We start from the raw sequence: 19,732 nt of genomic DNA on the forward strand, positions 1-19,732 counted from the left end.
TGGCACGGACATGCTGATCAGGTGCTGCTTCTTCTTGTCAAGAAAAGACGGGGTGCACTGCATGGGTAGTTGACCAGTAGGGGTCAACAGACACATAATAACCAACAGATTTAATATATAAATACCAAGTAATAAGTAAACCAAAAACATCACATCAACACATAAAAGCAACACATATGGACACTAGATATAAGTGGAAACCCATAAAGGGAGAAAACCATGATTTTGTTATTGTTGTGATGCAAAGGCAAGCTCCTACTCCCTTATTACATCTGCTTTTATGTAGGCTCCAACCTACAGGAGGCCACTACCTCAATCTTTCTGCAAGCTACAACATGCAAGGAAGCTCCAACTCCAATTAGTTTTTTGCAGGCTACAACCCACAGGAGGCTCCTACCTCAACATGCTCCAACCTATCATTTATCAAGTTGCAACTTGAAAGGAGACTACAATCCCCTGATACATAAGGAAAACAATGTGTTGGTTACCTGGTCTATAAATTTGCATACCTCCATCTTTGTCTTTGTTTCTCCTCCTCCTCAAATCTGCTTCACATCAGCTCTTCTATGTGTCAGGTAATTAATGAAGAACACCTCAATCAACTCTCACACATTCTCTAACCCTCTACCTTCCAAAAATAACATCTTTTATAAAGATAGTTTTGTTGGTTCTTTGTATTCCACATAAGGATATGAAGTGAACAGGCTTGACTCTTTTCCTTCCACTCATTCGTTTCCAAAACCTTCATATTTTGAATATAAGAACACAAGTAAGTGCTCAAAATATTATTTCAGCTATCTATAATGGTTAAGTACACCAAAATCAACATAATGCCAAAAGCAACACATTTTAACATCACAACACATGCACATAGTGCAAGCACTCTCCAACGCAAACAATATGCACACAACATATGAAAGCAATGCCATCCATATGCATGCAACATTCACTCTCCAAAGCCATATATATGATCAAAGCTATTTTTTCTTCATGTCATTCCCTCAATGGCCTTGAGTCTTGTCTTGGAGCTTTTCCTTTGTTGTTATGGAGTCTTGCCTTTGCCTTACATCACAACAAATTCTTCAACATAGCAATCTCTGCAACATTATCCAAGCATTTTAACATATGTATCACAACTCCTTTATGCCTTTACCTTGCATTACATCAGCTCATCATGACTTATCAAAGCCATCAACACAAATATACCCAAATGCAACAACATCTTCATTCAACTAGGCCATACCATTATCTTTCTGCTCCTTTGCATACTTTTGTTGATCTTGTTCATTAGTGCATACATTATCATTTCAATAACAACATAAGCATATGCCTTGTTGCTCGCAAGCATCACATAACAAGCCAATCATCATATGCCATATCAACATGCCATATCTCTATTTTGTTGTTGTTGCTCCTATGATGTTCCTTTGTTGTTCATTTGCCTTGCTCTTTTGCCTTGTTGTTGCTCCTTTGATGTTCCTTTGGTGTTCCTTACGTGTTGTTGCTCCTTTGTTGTTCCTTGCTGCTACTCCTTTGTTGTTCCTTTAGTGTTCCTTGTTGCTACTCATTTGCTACTCCTTTAATGTTCCTTGTTGTTGCTCCTTTGTTGTTCCTTTGTTCTTCCTTGTTGTTGTTCCTTTGCTTTTGCTGGTCTTTTGCAATCAGTGACAATAATGGCATCACTTTACTCACCTCATCAGCTTTGGGCATGCCATTTGGAACACATTTATTGCATGACGTTAGCCCTAGAGAACTTACAGCTCACACATGTCGGTTAATTAGGGAATATTCTCATAAAGTTAGTGGGTTCCCTTGTAACCCAAGTGTTGTGGCAACAAACTTGTTTTAGGACTGTCATTATACTAAGTAGTAGTCATCCTCCTCATATAAATAGAGGAGAGGGTCACTATAACAAATCATCATCCCTTGTGACTTGAATATGGCCTCTTAGAGATTTTGGCCTTTTTGTTTCTTGAGGAGATGTGATTCTATGGAGCATTTTTGTATATTAGAGTTATTTCTTGGCATTAAAGAAGTTATCTTGGATCAATAAAGGATTTTTCATGCATTTTGGCATGTAAGTAAGCCTTGTATTTTTTGACAATTTTTTGATCTTATGTCTAATGTATGGAATGAATCGATTATCTAGGGTTTTTCTACTATGCCTTTATTTATTGAAAATCGATTGCATAGAATCTAGATAACATCATTGTACGCATTACTAATGTTATATTTTTGGTAGCATTAGACAGGTATTCTAGTCTCGATTTGCGTCTAAGAGGCTAAGGAACACAAGATCTCCAAAACCCAGAAAAGGTTTCGCGAGATAATCTTGTGAAATGCCTTAACTAAATTAATTGATCAACAATTAAAAAAATGCCTAACTTAGGAAAATTGATTAATTAATGGAAATAATTAAGAAAGATCGTGAATTCTGTAGAGACTCACATGGATAGAGTCTAATATGATCTTAGCAGTTGATGGGGATCTAATCATGGTCGTTGAAGCTCCAGCAAGAGATTATAAAAGCAGGTTGATGGGATGGAGATAAACACAATTGTGAGATCAAGAGCTAGGAAAATTGAGCTACCTAGTGTGCAGAGATTCAGCGAGGGAAGAGTTCGAGCCAGAGGGAGAGCATCGAAGAGAGGGAGCAACAAAGAGAATTCTGGAGGAGTTTCCCAACAATTTTCCAGTGCCAAAGAGGTAGGAAAAGGGAGGCTAAAATCTTCTGCAGAGAAAGTCGTCCAGGTTGTGCGAGTTAGCCTGTGCAGTTGAGCGAATTACCGAGAAGGGTTTGTTTCAGTTGTCAAAGGTCGGAAAGATCATCTGGAGGGCAAGGCAAATTTTTCCAGATGCAGGAGGAAGCTAGATAGCCATGTTTGAGGTTGATTCAATGATCGTACAATTTTCACAGGACAGTAATGCGAGTAGTGAGAGAGGTAGCGCAAGCAGCCAGAGAGGTAGTGCAATCAAGCCAGAGGGAGGCCGAGTTATTTTGAAAAGGGAGAATTCTTTTCTCCTAATTATTTTTGGCCAGATTATTTACCATACGATTGCCAGCTGGGCATTCAGATATTGTACTCAGATTTTTATTGTTGCACAATAATAAAATAAATCCTGATCTACTGCATCGATTTTCACTTCAGGGTTTTTCCGAGGACGTTAGTCCAAAAAATATTGGTGTCTACATGCATTATTTTCTCAGCTTCGAGTTTATTTTCCGCAACGTATTGTATTTTTGGTGAAGATTGCAATTGTGCATTTATCAATATTTATCATAATAACAAATAAACTACAGTTCAGTTAGGAGATAAATTTCCAGTTAATTGCAATCAAGGAATTTTCACAACTCATGTATGAAGTGTGAATGTAAATCCCCTTTGTGAACCTTTCTAATAGTTCTCCTGAGTGACCTTGATACCTCACAAAGATAATAGCTAGGGTTTTGTGCTAGGGCATCAAAATATCCTTACTCCTTTCCAAGATTTAGCAAATATTTCACATCCATAGACTCCATCATCCCAAGGACTAGGCACTGGCCTTGTCAAATTGGTGATCACACACAATTTCATCCCTAAACTTGAATTTCGCTCTGTATTTTTTATTTTGTCCCTCCTAAGGATAAGCAGCCAATTAGGGTTTGGTGTGAATTGACTTAGATGGAGAGTTGTGACTTGTGGAATGATTCAACATTGAGGAAAGACTTGGTTACCTCAAAATCAACCTCCCTTAGTTGACATCTGTGAAATCCCTAGGGGTTACCCATGCATTGTTACATGGGGGGAAATAGAGGCCTTGGGGCAGATGCTTTGAAGTTTGCCCGAACAATTCTCTATTTTCAAAAAATCACCTTTCAGGAGAGCTTGTAGGCCTCAAGATTTTCTAACACAGTAATCATTGATAACTACATATTTTGGGAAGGGTGTGTTTACTTTCATGAGTGCTTTTAGGCCTCGATGTTTTTAAGTAGTTAGTTGTGTGTGATGACCATATAAGCACTTTTTGAATGTTGTTATAAGCATATGTATAATGTAAGTACTTCTCTAACAAAAAAAAATCGTAAGTTGCTCTATCAAGTACTTGGCCTAGTCACACAAGACAACTACAACTATTCATAATTGAATTTCAAATGACCCAAGGATGTTACATCTATAGAGTTAAATTACATGATCACCAGTCACATCACATAAAATTTGTAATCTCTAATACATTGTCCCTAGAAGCACCACAATCTCTTTTATTTCAAACATAAATATGATACCCAACATGAAAAACAAGAAATTGGAAGTCAAGAATGATTTTTAAACTCACCTTCAAGAGAATTAAAAAATTCTACACAACAAGATGAAACCCTAGTAGAAGAATAATGTGCACTTATTTCATGTGCCAACTTGTAGCCCCAAGTTTCTTTGTAATTTTTCCTTAAATGAGTAAAATAATTTCTTCTTCAATCATCAAGTTGTTCTCTTTAATTGAAATGCCTCATTAAAAAGAAAACAAAAGCATCATTTGAAAAGTCAAAGAAAAGCAAACAATAACTTCAAAAGAAAAGTTAAAAAGTAACTTAATAGGATCTCAACACCTTAGCCACACTTATTGTTTGTTGCTCCATTGCTTCATGTATGGTTGCTCTATCAGGTTCTCTTATACTACAAAAAGAAAAACACAAATTAAACAAATCAATAGTGTAGAAACAATGATAGTAGCTTATTAAATATTACAACAATATAATAACACCACAACACCTTACTGTGCTAATTGACAAATGCAAAGAAAATTTGTTAAACATGTGCACTTCACCCACATAAAGAAAATACACACTTTTTTACAACTAATATTATAGATGACTACTACTAGAATTCTACATAATTATATAACAAACAAGGTTCACATACCCAGTGATAATCTTCAGAATACTTTGAAAACAAAAACATCCATTGTAGGACAGTAATTGTATATTGAATATTGTATAAAAGAATTGATGTGATATGAGATGATTACAATGAGGGTGAGGGCCCAGTTATATACCCTAGGCAGTTACCTCTTCACCAATGGTTATGTCCTTAGGGACATACCTTTTCATTAACTAGTTAATAATTATTATTGTTTTACGTTATTTATATTATTTTATATATATTTTTATTCATAACATTGCCTCCCTCTTCAAAAAGATTTGTCCTCAAAGCTTGCTAATGAAAAGGATTGATCTCTTTTTTTGTTTCAAATGTCTTCTCGTCTTGGAACTGTCATCTTCATTGATACAAGAAGATATGATACTCTGAGCTATAGACAAAATTGTCGAACTGAGAATGGATCGGACCATCCTAGATTAACCTTCTGTGGAATCTTTCGATCACTCGAATTTTTTAATGAATTGTTATCATAGGACTGGATTCTGCAAAGTTCAGTATTTCTTGGACATAAATATGTTTTTTTTTTTTTCTAAATGGTTCAAATATATAAACTGACTTAGTTGTCTGCTCTTATGGTTCAGATGTCGATACAGAGTTCTGTTGGTTGGATTTCCCCTTATCATGTTTGTGGTAATTTCCTCATTTATTTCAGGTATTGTTGTCGTTGAGTTGGTTACTGAATCATCACTTGGAATTTCCATTGTTTAAACTGCAATATATGAATTGGTTTCAACTTCTATAGGTTTTTCTTCTTCTTGAGTTGTGATATTGATTGGATCGGTATTTATTCCCTTAGATTCAACTTGGATTGAATGACTGGAGAATTCAATACTCGTTCATGAACTTGTCATTTAGTGACTTATTGTCACTTTTAAGCTTCTTTATTTGCATAAGTAGGGCTTGGTTATGATTCCTTAGACATAAAAGCTCTTTACTTTCTGGATTGTTGACTTTATTCTTAGTATCCTCCTCATCTTTTAAACTTTGGATTTGTTCTAATAATGTTTGATTAAGATTCCTTAAATGTAAATTTTCCTCTTCTTGTTCTGATACGTGTTTCTTGAATTCCTTCTTTGTGGCCTTAGCTTTCTTGACTTGTTCAAGTAGTTTTTTATTATGATCTTTTAAACGAGAATTTTCTTCGGTTTTATTATATATGACTACTTCAAGATCCTTTTGCTTCTCTGATTCAATCTCCTGGAACATCAATTTCGAAATATTCTTAAGGTCTTGTGATGAAGGAATTATCGGTTCTGACTTCATTGTTATGTCTTGGAACATGACCATCTTTTTCTTGTAAGGGAACATCAAGAATTTTTTTCTGTGTTTAAAATGAACGTACCTAATTCCTTGAACTAAGGTCGACTGAGAATTATGTCAACCTCTTTGTCAAGCATAGTTACGACACAAAATTGAGATATGTACTCATAATGATCAACTGTCACTTGTAAATCATTAATTTCATATTCTTTTTTGCCAAAAATACATTTTCGTTCGCCTATATTTGGCTCTAGAACTAATAGTTGATTTGCCAAATTAATATTGATGTAATTATCCTCAATGCTTGGATTAATAGCGATACTAATCTCTTTCCCTTGGATACACCCTTTTAATGTAAATAATCTAAAATCTACAATTGGAATACCTTTATAGGAGAATTTTCCTCCCTTATTTTCTAATTTAGAATCCATTATTTTCTTTTCTCTTTTCTTAGAACTTTTAATACTCTATTTTTCTACTTAATAATAATAAGGTATAATTTATCTCCCCTGTTTACACCCTATATATATATATATATATATATATATATATATATATATATATATATATATATATATATATATATATAAACCTTTTTCCTGTTTATTTTAGTATTGCTTGCTAACCTTCTTCATTAATAAACCCTTCTCAAATATATTCTATATTTTTTTTATTCAAATAATTTAAGTTTCCTTGATCTTCCACGTATTCAGAGGTTATTCTGACTTGACCGATATAATTAACTATAGTATAAAACTATATTATAAAATTTATTTTGACTAACTTAAGGAATGGAATAAGTTTGTACTATGTAATAAGGGTATGGTACGGCGTGACCATACAAATCTGCTGGACAGGTACCCTATTTCTGTGAGCAACAAAAATGTTTCAATCAACAATTAGAAATGTCGTTAGATTTTGGCCTTCAATAATCCCCTAACAATGTGATATTCAATTGTTGAGCAGAAGTGACAATTACATCAACAAAGCAATCAACGGATGATTGGAGGCCACGATGACGTCAACAAATGAATAAGAAACATGCCCCTTTCAATGGAGGCATTCGTATGACTCTTGTGGAATAAGAAACATGCCCCTTTGAGCAAGAAACTGATAAGTAATTGGCAGTGGTATTTAGTGGCAGCGAAGATGGAATGGATATGTAAACGATAAGGTTGCAGGGTGTGGTCATTGCTCACTGGTTGACTATGGCAATTCGGACTGGACAATTGTTGGTTTGTCCCAGCTGCGAAGTGCGTATGGCGGGTGGGTTGCACAAGGGAGGCTGCGTTCTGGCAATTACAGCGTGGAGCGATCGTGTTTGTTTGTGCGACCGGCCAAGTAAGTTGTTGTTTTTTTTTGTTTTTTTTTCTAATTATTATATTTATTTAATAATACTTTTTTATATTATAATAATTTTGTGTTTTTTTAATAACCTTTATTCTTTTGGTTTCGACATTTATATATATATTTTGTTTTTATGTTTTTTTTTTATATATATTTTTTAATAATAATAAAAAAATCACTTTTTTTAATATATTTATTTTTTTATAATATATTTTTTTTATCTTCTTTTGTTTTCCCTTTATTTATTTATTTATTTCTTTTATGGCTAAGGGCCTATTGGCAAAAATGGAGAAACTCCAATTTTTGTAGCAAAATGCTTCAGTTACGACGATAACCAAGTTGACGACAAGTTGATGGCCAAAGGTCGGGATCAGCGAACGTGGCTCTGATACCAATGAAACAAACAAAGTTTGTATACGCAACAATAATCTTCAGAATACTTCGAAGACAAAAACATCCATTGTAGGACAGTAATTGTATATTGAATATTGTAAAAAAGAATTATGTGATATGAGATGATTACAATGAGGGTGAGAGCCCGCTTATATACCCTATGCAAGTACCTCTTCACCAACGGTTATTTCCTTGGGGGCATACCTTTTCATTAACTAGTTAATAATTAACATTATTTATTATTATTATTGTTTTACATTATTTATATTATTTTTATATATATATATATATATATATATATATTTATTTATTCATAACAAATTACATACATCATTGGAATCAACAATCTTTGAATCTTCTTCACAAGTGTTCTATTCCATATAATCTCCAACTTCATCTGGGGTTTTGCATCAACAAAGTTACCAACCATATTAGCAACCTCATCCATGCTTTGGACTTTTAATACCATTGGAGTTAAGCCCAACAAGTAAATTTCTTTTTATACCAATTGGTTTCTAATTTACCAAAAAAAAAAATTCCTGTAATGCCAAAATTACCTATAATTCCAATAGCATCTTCTATTTCTGTAGCAGCTATTGATAATGAATTTCAATAACTTCTTCATTATCAAGTCAATTGGCTTTTATCAAATCTCAAAAGTACTCTAATATACTTGATGCTAAGTCATCCAAATGTGACTTCTACCTTATGTGTATATTGTGACTCATAGCATTCCTTCTCATTACTAAGTTAATGTTCTTTAAATCACACTCAAGTGCCCACAATGCAGGCATGCCCCATTGTAGCTATAGTTATAGGCTTGTTGCCACACAATCTAGCAGGGCCCTAGGAGGGCAAACCCAAGGGACAACTACTAGACTAAGTGACAACAATGGGACACTGACCCACTATCACCTCAGTCAATGTCCCCTGCTCTTTACGGACATTTACCGATGGGAGGAGTCCCGGTAGATAGGAAATCACCTGAATTGATACGTCAATAACCAGGGACTAAATCATTTTGCAAATCCCATTCAAGGAGAGACACAATAAAGGCTAAATGCTTCAAAGAAGCTAACACGCTCTCCAACCTTAGGGAGAGAAGACCAAGACCTACGATTTGAGATATGCAATGGTAATATATACTCTTAAGGTCAAGACTCTAGGGGATGAGGTAGGACCTCTCAAAGGAGCCCTATGTAATGATTTAACACTTCTAAAGGGATCTTCACTATCTTTTAAATACCTAAGGAAGGTTTGCACACCTAGGGTTTTTAGAATAAGCATGAGAAGAAATACTTCCAAGGTACTCGCTAGGTCAAGGCAAGGGAGGAGAAAGGGGTTATTATGATTTATTCAAATGAATACAAAGCACATACAACCCTTAAAGAAGTCCCCAAGGTGAGAGAGAAAGACCTAGGTTTTCCCTCTTGGAGTGGCACCTAGGGCAAGAGATTTTATGGATGAAACTCGAGCGGATGCCCACCAAACATGGAGCATAGGTAGCCTAGACTCTAAGCTTGATGTGTGGACCCTCAAATTCCCAAAAAATGACCTCCCTAAAATTTCGCTGCAAGTCCTAGATTTTCTCCCTACACTTAGGGGATCGAAATTTAGGATGACAAAATATGGAGAAAAGAAGAGTTGATCACCAAGCTTCTTGGACTAGTGCCTAGTCCTTTGGGCTATAGAGTCTTAAATGATTTAAAATTGGCCAAAATCATCCTTAAGGAGGCTAAATATTGATGCCCTCGCAACCAACCTTTAACATTTACCCACTCACGATTTATGGAGTTTTATGAAATAAAGACAAAATTTCATCCACTAGGAACATTTATCATTTGCCATACAATGAGTAACATATGTAATTGCCAATCAAGAAGCTTTCCACAAACGATTTTCAAGAATTAGGGCACAATAGCATTAACCTAGTTGCAACAATTCCATACATTAAACATAATTCCAAGAAAATATTCAACAAGAAGCACTTACAAGACGATAATATGATATATCCATCCATAAATCATGAGATAGCTCCAAAGAAGATAAAAAATTTCAGCCCTAAATGTCAAAATGAATCTAAGAGTCTCCAATAGTCTCCAAAGCAAAAGTGTGCTTCTTTTACAAGAGAAGAATCCAAGTGATGATGATGAGTTCTCACAAATGAGACTCATTTCTATTTCTATGAGTCTCTCCTAAATGGAATTAGCCTAATGAGCCCCCAAAATTATAAAATAATGTGCACATAACAAATCTTGCTGACAAGCCCACCAAGTAGCTAATAAAGCAATGAAGAAGTCATCCATTACTGAGCCGAAATGATGAAATCGTGATGTAGTAGGGTCGTTGGAGGGCCTCGTTGAGTCCTCAAGGTGCCATGATGAGAGAGAGGGCTCCATGAATGATGGACAAAGGGGTGGCCCCTTAATCTCTATGTAAATCATCATGTGGTGCTCCAAAGTGGCTCTGGGGCACAAGTACTGCTCTCATTGGTCTCATGATGAAAAATAAGCTTGTAGACTGCTCCAAATGAGTATTGATGATGGTGCATGCCCTCCCATGTCTCAAGGGTGAGACAAAACTCCTCTGGGACTCGAATCAGCTACCAAACCATGTGTACACTGCTAAGTCGGCTGGGGTCAATGCTGGTCCAAGTCCATCATCTCGTGGATAATGTGTGGCAATGAACAAGCCGATGAAGGTGTTGAGGCTGCCCATGGCATGAGATAATGTATTGTCACATGATGGAAAGCCATGGGTCTCAACGCATCCCCTACAAGTGTCAATATGATCCTCTAGTGGGCTTGGGCCACAATTAAGTTGTCCAACCCATGGTGAAACCACCTGCCGATTACACATAATATCCAATGTGTCTCAACACCATCAAGTACAATAATTCATTAGTGCATCTAAGTGAACCAAACTTGTTAATCTGGGGCACAAGGGAGACTTTATAATGGGTTTCCCTTCCAAATTTGGGACCTTGAGCATGTAATAGTGTTACCTCCCTAGCTAGGACTAGCTAATAAACAACCCTCTTAGGTGTTCCCAATCCCTAAATGAAAAGGTATGTCCAAGAGTCATGTTGATTATGATGAGGTGGATTGGGACACAGGGGTCTCAAGGCCAAATGCCATGGGTTCAAGGGTGGTAATGATGAGGGATGTCCACATATTTGGGTGTATAGATGTAGAAGGGAGCATTCGTGGTACACGAGTTACACCAGCCTTTTTTTCGCTACCCTTCTTCATTTTCCTTTTGCCTTTTCTTGATTTTTCTTTTATTATAATATCTAGGGCTCCAGGGCATGAGAGCATGTTGTGTATGATATAAGCAATGATTACCTCCTTAAGGTGGGTCAATTCATCGCCCACCAAGCGTTGGGACATGCATGGGTTCCTTAATGATACGGAGGGCACTCATCAGGGGCCTAGGACCCAAGGTGATGGCCACAATAATAAGAGGTAGAGCTCATGTTTGGATTTTGCCCACGTATTAATATATTGTCCCGACCATCTTTTGCATTTTGCGATATTATTTCCTTTTGTATGTGGTCATGATATGCTTTTATCTTTTTTATTTTAGCTGCATCAACCTCCCAGGTAATGTTCTAGGCCCGACCCAAACATGTGGACAAGGGGAGGGGGAGTACCAGAACCTTGTCGACCCAAAGAGGGAAAATGATGAAATAGGGCATGTAATGTGTGGAAGGGAGTGAAAAATGTGAAAAAAAAAAAAAAAACATGCTACCAAAATCGAGGTTTCCCAAGTAATGCCCATCCTGAAGCTATAAGCCAATAGGGGAGATCCCACAGGACTAGGGTTGAGGATTAACCTCCCATTTAAGGTGAGGGAACAAGACTACAATTAAACCCTTCATCCTTCCAAGTCACTCAATAATCCATACTATTGACCACACTTTGTCAACAGTATAAGGAGCAGAGTACAAAGCAACTGACAATTTTTTTCAAGGATCATTATCATCATTCATCTTCCAATTTTATCATTGTAAACCCAATATTTACAAAAATGATTGTAAATGATTCTAGTATGACTATGAAGTCATGTAAAAACACCTAGGTACGCCTATGATTTTTGTTAAGGGATTTCATCCTAGGGAGATTTTTAACATCCCCAAATTATGTGTATTTGTAAACACGAATAATCAACAAAGTTCTTCTCCCAATTATAACCCCAAAGCTAGGGTGGAATTCTTTGACGAGGTCTTAGGTCAGTCCTAGTGTTTATCGAGTCTATGTACTTTTCATACTAGATCATATTGTGTCGCAGAATTGGAAAGTGTCTTAAGGGTCTATGTCTAAATGTGTATTTCCCCTTCTAAGGGTCGAATTAATTTCTAATATCTTGATGTAAAAATATTTTAGTGTATGGTTATTCATAGTTAGACACCACTGCTAAAATATTTGAGGGTGGAAAAAATAATTAATCCCCACTTAGTCTTTTAATTAATTTTTCTAGCAAAAAGTAAAAAGAAATAATTAGCAAGAAAATTAATTATTTGTGAGTCAAAAAATAATTTCAGAGAAATTAAATTCTTTCCAAGTAGAAAATCATCACAAATTCGTGGGTCAAAAAAAAAAATTATTTGGAGGTCCTCCACCAAAGGAAAAAAGGATTTTTTAAGAAAATTTGACCCCTTGGACCTTGGTGGTTAAGTCAAAGTGAATTTTTTGAGGATATTAGTCCAAAATATTATTTTTTGGATTAACAGAAAAAGGGTTTTAAGAGAAATTTGAATATTTCCTCAAAAATAAAAATTCAACAGTGGAGATCAAGTTATTTTCAAAGGAAGATCAACTGATGAGATTATTTTGACGAGGATCAAGACAATTAGCCATTATTTCCACTTGGAAGGGTTTTCCTCTCTCATTTTCTATATAAGGAAGCTATGGAGCTCCTCATTTCATCTTTGGACAATGCAATCTATAACGGATGTATTGAGCCTTGCTTTGCTACAATTGTATTTCTCATAATAGAAAGACTTAGGGTTTCAATTCATGGTGTGCTTCTATCTACTAATTTGTGGTATGTGCTAGTAATTGGTGTCTGTAGGGAGATGAAGTCATTCTTTTGGGTGTGGTGAGGATTTTTAGCCTCTTAGAGGCTAGTCGCATCCCTTGTGGGCCCCTTCTACCCTAGCAATATAGCCTGTAAGGCCTAGTCGCAGGCTTTCTTGGCCTATTTTGGGCAAGTCGCAGCCCTTACATGGCTTGTCTTGCCAAGACGCAACACTTCTAGGGCTTCCTCCTCCTTGCCATAGGCCTAGAAGGGCTTTACTTTCTAGTGGCAACCCTTAGTGGGCTTAAAACCCTAGGTTGTAGGCCTTAGAGGGGCATTTTCCCTAGGTCGTAGGACTATTAGGCCTTTTCACCCTAGTCGTTGGCCTCTTTGGGCCTTCATCCCTTCATTTCAGTCATTTTTGGGCTATTTTTTGAGTTTGGCACTTCAATTTGACACATATCTTTGTGGTTCCAAGCCTAGGGTAAGTTTGGCAATTGTTTGTAATTGATTTCTATCATTTTGAGCCATAAATCTTGGGTTTTCCTTGTTAACTATTTTTCTTGCAGATTTTTTTGGTATCAGCCTAGTTGGAGGTTTGTTTGCAATCTGAACTAGGGTTTTGCTTTAGGGTTTTGTCATTGGTCACCATGGCGGGGTGCGGAGGAGGGAGTTCAGCTCCCTCCTATAGTCAAGTGGTTGCAGACAGAAGCAAGGGAGATGGATCGCATCGCTTCAAGAAACCAACAGAGGTGGTAACAGAGGCTACGAATACAGAAAAAACAGAAACCATCAGACCTCAAGGACAGGAAGAGAATCATGAGGAAGCTAGTAAGGAGAAGAGGACAGAGGTTAGCAGTCAGAAAGTTGCTCCTATGAGTACATCTGGGGTCTGTAAACCCAAGTCGACCACTATTCCTTGAGTCGTTTTAAGTGACCCAGCGATGCAGGTGCACAGAGAACACATGGCGGAATATGCTGTTATCTGTAAATTTATGGGGATTTGACCGACGGAGAAGGCTTTGCAAGCATGGATAAGGAACCACTGGAAACCAAAGGGGAACATTAACTTGCACCTTGGGTCCAAGGGCTTCTTCACGGTGGTGTTCACAAGCTTAGAGGATAAAGACAAAGTGTTCGAGGGAGGACCCTATTTTTACGCTTCTGTAGGCCTTTATATGAGACCATGGGTAATGAACTTCATCCCAAAATGAGAAACTTTCACCTCGGTGCCGGTATGGATAAGACTCTACTCCCTTCCTTTAGATTATTAGCTGTCGGAGTCTCTAAAGGCTATCGGCAACAAGCTAGGGCATTTTATAAAGATCTTAGATGCTACTCTAAGAGGCAAATACACTTCCTTCGCCCGGATATGTGTGGACATGGACTTATCTGGGGCACTTCTGGATGCAATCATTTTAGAAGTGTATTACGAGGAATGGATGCAGGCGATGGACTATGAACACGTCCCATTTAGGTGTCGTAAGTGCCATGAACACGGACACCTATACAGGGACTACCCATTGAACAAGCTGGAGAGCAATGCGAAAGCCACTACAGGCAAGGATCTCAAAGGTTTTACTAAGGTTGGGGGTAAAGGGAAAGGAGGCAAGCGGTACCAAAAGAAAATTAATGAAGACGGACAACCGAGCCACAATAGTTTCAAGATCTTAGAAGAAGAAGTCGAAAACAATGGGACAAACCAAGAATCGGAGAATATTCCCACTTAGAAGGAAAGGGATGTGAATATGGAAGATATACCAAAAAACAGCAAACAAAAGGATGATATGCCAATCATTATGGAGCTCAATAGGGACCACAAGGTGACCCCAAGTGAGGTTGGAACGGAAGACCATGAACTGCAGGAGATTCTAGAGAGAGAGAATTTAGATCTAGAAAAGTTTCTAGAGCAGGGAATCACCAAAGGGGTAGACTCTCTGCGAAAAGAGGAGTTTGACAGGGTTCAATAGCTCTTCCTCTGGAGATCACAAACGAAGTGTTCTGGAGTCAAAAGAAACCATGACAGCCAGGAGAATAGGGGAGTGAAAACAATGGAGGATACATCAATGCATTCTTCCAAGAACACCGGTAGGAAAAGAGGAAGAAAAAATCAAAATGAGTTGCTAACCGAATGTGGGAAACTTATGATTAACTCAAGTAAGGTGAGGGATCTCACCAGTTACTCCTTTACAAACCTTTCTTAATGAAGCTTACAACTTGGAATATTAAGGGTCTAGGAAGTAAAAGGAAACAAAGAACTCTTAGCAGTAGAATAAAAGAAGAAAAATCAGATATGGTTTTTATTCAGGAAACAAAATGTTCGATGGACAAGATCAGAGAGATACACAGCAAATGGTTAATCAAGTATGAGTATCTAGAGGTTAAAGCGGATAACTCGGCGGGTGGGATTCTTACTCTATGGGATCCTCAAAAACTTGGAATCCTGGATGCTGAAGCTTCTAGGAACTATCTATCGCTGGTGATTCAACCTTTGGGTGATAAGGAGATCTACATGATCACTAACGTCTATGGTCCTCAAAAACTAGAAGACAAACTTAAGCTTCTCACCTCCCTTGAGGAGCTGAGAGAGAGATATCCGGATATGCCCTGGATTCTGGCAGGGGATTTCAATATGATCAGATCTCTTACAGAGAAAAAATGCGGTACTAGAACACTAGGTAGAGACTCCATTGCCTTCCAAAACTTCATGAATAACATGGAGCTAGTGGACACTGAAACAGTAAATGACACTTTTACTTGGAATAATAAGGGGGGAGGGGCTTCTCAAGTCACCTCAAAATTAGATAGATTCATAATCTCAGAAGACCTCCTTATCATAGTCCTTGATATGTCATCTTTAATCCTTCCCTTCGGAGGCTCGGACCACAGGCCTGTCCAGCTTGAAGCTACTTTTATGGGTACACCGAGGAATAGACATTTTAGGTTTGAAAATGTCTGCCTCTCTCACCCTGACTTCACCAGCAATATTGACAAATGGTGGATGGAAGATATGCCCGTTCAAGGCACTAAAATGTTCATGTTGCAGCAGAGACTTAAACACATCAAATCTAGGCTTAAAGATTAGAACAAAAAGGAGCTTGGTAATATTTTTAAAGCCAAAAGAGAAATTGAGCAGAAACTCCAGGAGATTAATCAGATCATCATCTCAGAAGGTTTTACCGAGGAACGGAAAATTCAGGCTAAATCTCTTCAGAACGAATGGGAAGATCGGTGCATGCAAGAGGAGATTTTCTGGAGACAAAAATCGAGAGTGTAGTGGATTAGAGAAGGAGAAAGAAACATGAAGTTTTTTTTCATAGATCAACCTTGGATCACAGATGATCCGAATTGGATCCTCAAACACTCTTACAGTTTCCTGAACTCTGTAAAACTCATACCAAAGTTTCAAAGTGCTATGGATGTCAAGCTTATCAGAAATAACCTCTGAACAATGGCAATTTGTGGTCAGCATGGAGCAACAAGGACCCTCGGTCAAAGCGTGCACACTGTTGGCCCATGGTAACCTCATGTTGGCGCAAACTGGCAAAACGGGAAGTCAGATCCAGAAACGGAGGCAGTTTCTGATACGCGATTCGCAGGGCGTCCCCCTCAGAGAAGAAAAGCCCCGAGCGCTTGGTCACGGGGAAAAGCATAGAACTGTACGGAAATTGCCAATTCCGTCAGAAGGTGGGCCCCGCGCTAAAACCGGCAGGATATCGGAAGGCCCTCAAGCGGTAAGCGGGTTCGACCGAGTCCCGCCCGATTCCATACAACGGGTGACACGCGTCCAACGGATGAGAGAGAAAACCGCTCTCATCGCATGGGTAAAGGTCATGCTACTTACCCACACGATGTGAACGAAGACCATAGGATCTGGAGGCCCCAGATCAACAGCGGAGAAGCAATCCGATGGGTGACCGGATTCGACAGGGAAATAGGCTGAGGCGAATAAGATTTGAGATCCGGCATGACCGATGAGTTGACAGAGGAATCCGTTTTGCGGGCAATCTTGGAGCAACAAAAATAACGACCGTTCAAAGAGAACTGACACTCAATTCGTGAGGAAACGGGTGGCCACCTCTCTGTGAAGCGTTACAGTGATGATGACGCAGAGCAGGGGAATTCCAGCGGATAGAGGTAGGAGATCTAGAGAGCCGGGAAGCAGAAACGAATAGTCAAGGAGCAGATTGGCTTAAAGCCACGAACAGATAGAGAAAGCAAGAGGAGGCAGGAAAAGAGAGCAAAAGAGAAAGAGAAGCAAAAAATTGCAGAGAACAGAGAAGCCGAGCTGACCTGCAAAGCAAAGGCAACATCGAGCAGACAGAGACAGAGAGAGTCCGAGAGTCTGTGAACTCCAGAGAAGGCTTGAGAGGTTCAAGCAACTCTTTTGTGTATACCTGTCAGGTATCGAGCGCCAAATTGGACTCATACCACCGAGACTAATTGAGGTTGAGATTCAGTAAGGGGAGTCTGTGTACTCTAGAGACTTGGGGGATCCAAGTACAGCCCTACTAATCATCATCTGTTAAGTGAGACTCAATTTGAGCTCACTATTGTAAAACTCTGCTTTTTAAGACACAATAGAAAGGCCACCACTGAAGGCTGGACCAGGAGACGTAGCCCAAGAGGATTGGATGAACTCCTTATTAAGCTTGTTGTGTTTTATGTATTTGCTTACTGTGTTCTCTTACTATTTCATTGTCGATGTATTTCGCAATCTTATCGATCCGTTGCATAAAATAACATAGACACACCCCAGCACATATGTCTGTAATACCTTCATTAATTAACTGAGATCATTTACGAGTGATTTCAAATCAAGTGGTATCAGAGCTTCTAGGTTGTTTAAGGTTAGACAAGCTTGTGCTGGATTCTGTTGTTGAATGCTCACTAGATCAAAGCTTAAATTAGGAGAAGGAGAGTTGGTCGAAACTAACTCGGAAATTGGAAGAGTTTGTCCCAAGAAGAAAATGTCAGAAGAAAATCCCTTGGGATCAGACCCCCAATTCATAGATAGTTTCTTGGCCATGAGGTCCATGGTAGAGGAAATGTATAGGGAGTTTAAGAAAGGTAAAGATGAAGATTCATCACACTCCAAAGAAAAAGGAGAAGAAGAATCTCTCCTCCATGACCACTCAAAAGGCAAAGGGAAAGAAGAAAACTTTCTCACACCTCCTAATAGCCCTGAACATAAAAAGAAGACATCTTTGATTAAATTAGATGTTAAATTTGATTTACCAATATATGATGGAGAGCTGAATGCAGAGAAGCTGGATAATTGGATCAGACAAATTGATGTTTATTGCAGAGTGCAGAGTATCGACTCAGACAAGAGTAAGATTCAGCTAGCCAGCCTACGCCTCGGAGGCACTGCCTTGGTATGGTGGGAAGGCAGGACCCAAGCTGACATGAAGAAACATGGTAAGATTCTTTCTGTCTAGAGTGAATTTGTTTCTGCAATCAAAAAGCGGTTCTATCCACTAGCTTACATGCAGCAAGCCATGATGAGCTAGCAAACTCTTCGCCAATTGAAAAGGCAAAGTGTACAAGGTTACACCTAAGAATTTAGGAAAAAAGCTTTGATTCTAGGAATTTCATTAGACTCACCTGAGACTCTATTGAAGTACATAGGTGGTCTACACAGCTACATGAGCTCATGTTTAATCCCACTAGTATAAATGAGGTATCTATTCAAGCTACACATCTAGAAACTAGAGGAAAGAATGGGAACCCAGAAGTTGGAGGATCATCCAAGCCCATTGCAAGCAAGAATAAGGAGAAAAGAAAACAGAAATGGAAAGAGAGGAAGGCCAACACTGCACAGAAGAGCAAGTCTTCATGCACTCACTGTAAGAAGGATGGGCATGATGATGAGCACTGTTGGATTCTGCATCCGGAGCTGAGACCTAAGTTTGAGGGCAAGAAGAAGAAGACTGCTGCAACTATTTAGAAAGATTTGGGGTCGGACTCGGGAGATAAAACAACCATTGCAGCCATAGGTATAAAAGGTAAAAATTCTGAAGCATCTACTAGTAATTCTGCACAATCTATTAATGATGAAGAAAATGAGAGAAAAAGACATGAGCTTTTCCATATTCGAGTTATTTCCAAACATCAAAAGATTGATACTTTGTTTGATAGTGGCTCACAAGTAAATTTAATTTCTGAAGCAATTGTAAAGAAGTTGGGATTACTGACTACACCTCACAAGAAACCATACCCATTAGGTTGGTTAAGTGATAAAGCACAACTACAAGTGACTAGACAATGTAAACTTAAGTTTTCTTTTGGGTCAGCATTTGTAGATGAGGTTGAGTTAGATATAGTTCCTTTGGATATATGTGGAATTGTTTTGGGAAGTCCCTACTTGTATGATAGAAAAGCTATTTTCTATAGAGCTGAGAACAAGTCTCTACTCATTAAAGATGGAATCGAATACTTTGTAAGAGTTCATAAGCTCAAGAATAATTATACTCTCATAAACTCGTGGCAGATGAAACGAATTGTAAATTCATGCACACAACTTTTACTGATGGTTGTAAAGGAAAAGAAACCTGATAAAACCAATGTATTTGAGGGCTGTGATGCTAAACAGCAAGCTGATTTAGAAAAAGTTGTTTCAGAATATGATATCTTGTTTCAAGAACCTAAAAGTATACCACCCAAAAAGGAAATAGTGCATGATATTAATTTGCAGCAAGATGCTCCATTGCCTAACATCGGAATGTACCGGTTGTCCGCTTTAGAGAATGCAGAAATCAAAAAGCAGGTGCAGGAGTTGCTCAAGAAGGGGTTCA

General features: G+C 38.1%; 1 protein-coding gene across 1 annotated transcript in view; it reads right to left on the reverse strand.

Annotated features, from left to right (window-relative positions):
• MCM9 (minichromosome maintenance 9) overlaps positions 1-19,732 on the reverse strand; it is a 429,077-nt gene that overhangs the window by 139,414 nt on the left and 269,931 nt on the right. The window contains exon 17 of the mRNA XM_089412073.1: positions 4,586-4,652. Coding sequence (XP_089268199.1) covers positions 4,586-4,652 — 67 coding nt within the window. The remainder of the gene's footprint in view (positions 1-4,585; positions 4,653-19,732) is intronic.

This window comes from Pinus tabuliformis, chromosome 6 (assembly GCF_031772625.1).
Source record: "Pinus tabuliformis cultivar Carrire ecotype Pingquan chromosome 6, CPIR1, whole genome shotgun sequence".
NCBI classification, from domain to species: Eukaryota; Viridiplantae; Streptophyta; class Pinopsida; order Pinales; family Pinaceae; genus Pinus; species Pinus tabuliformis.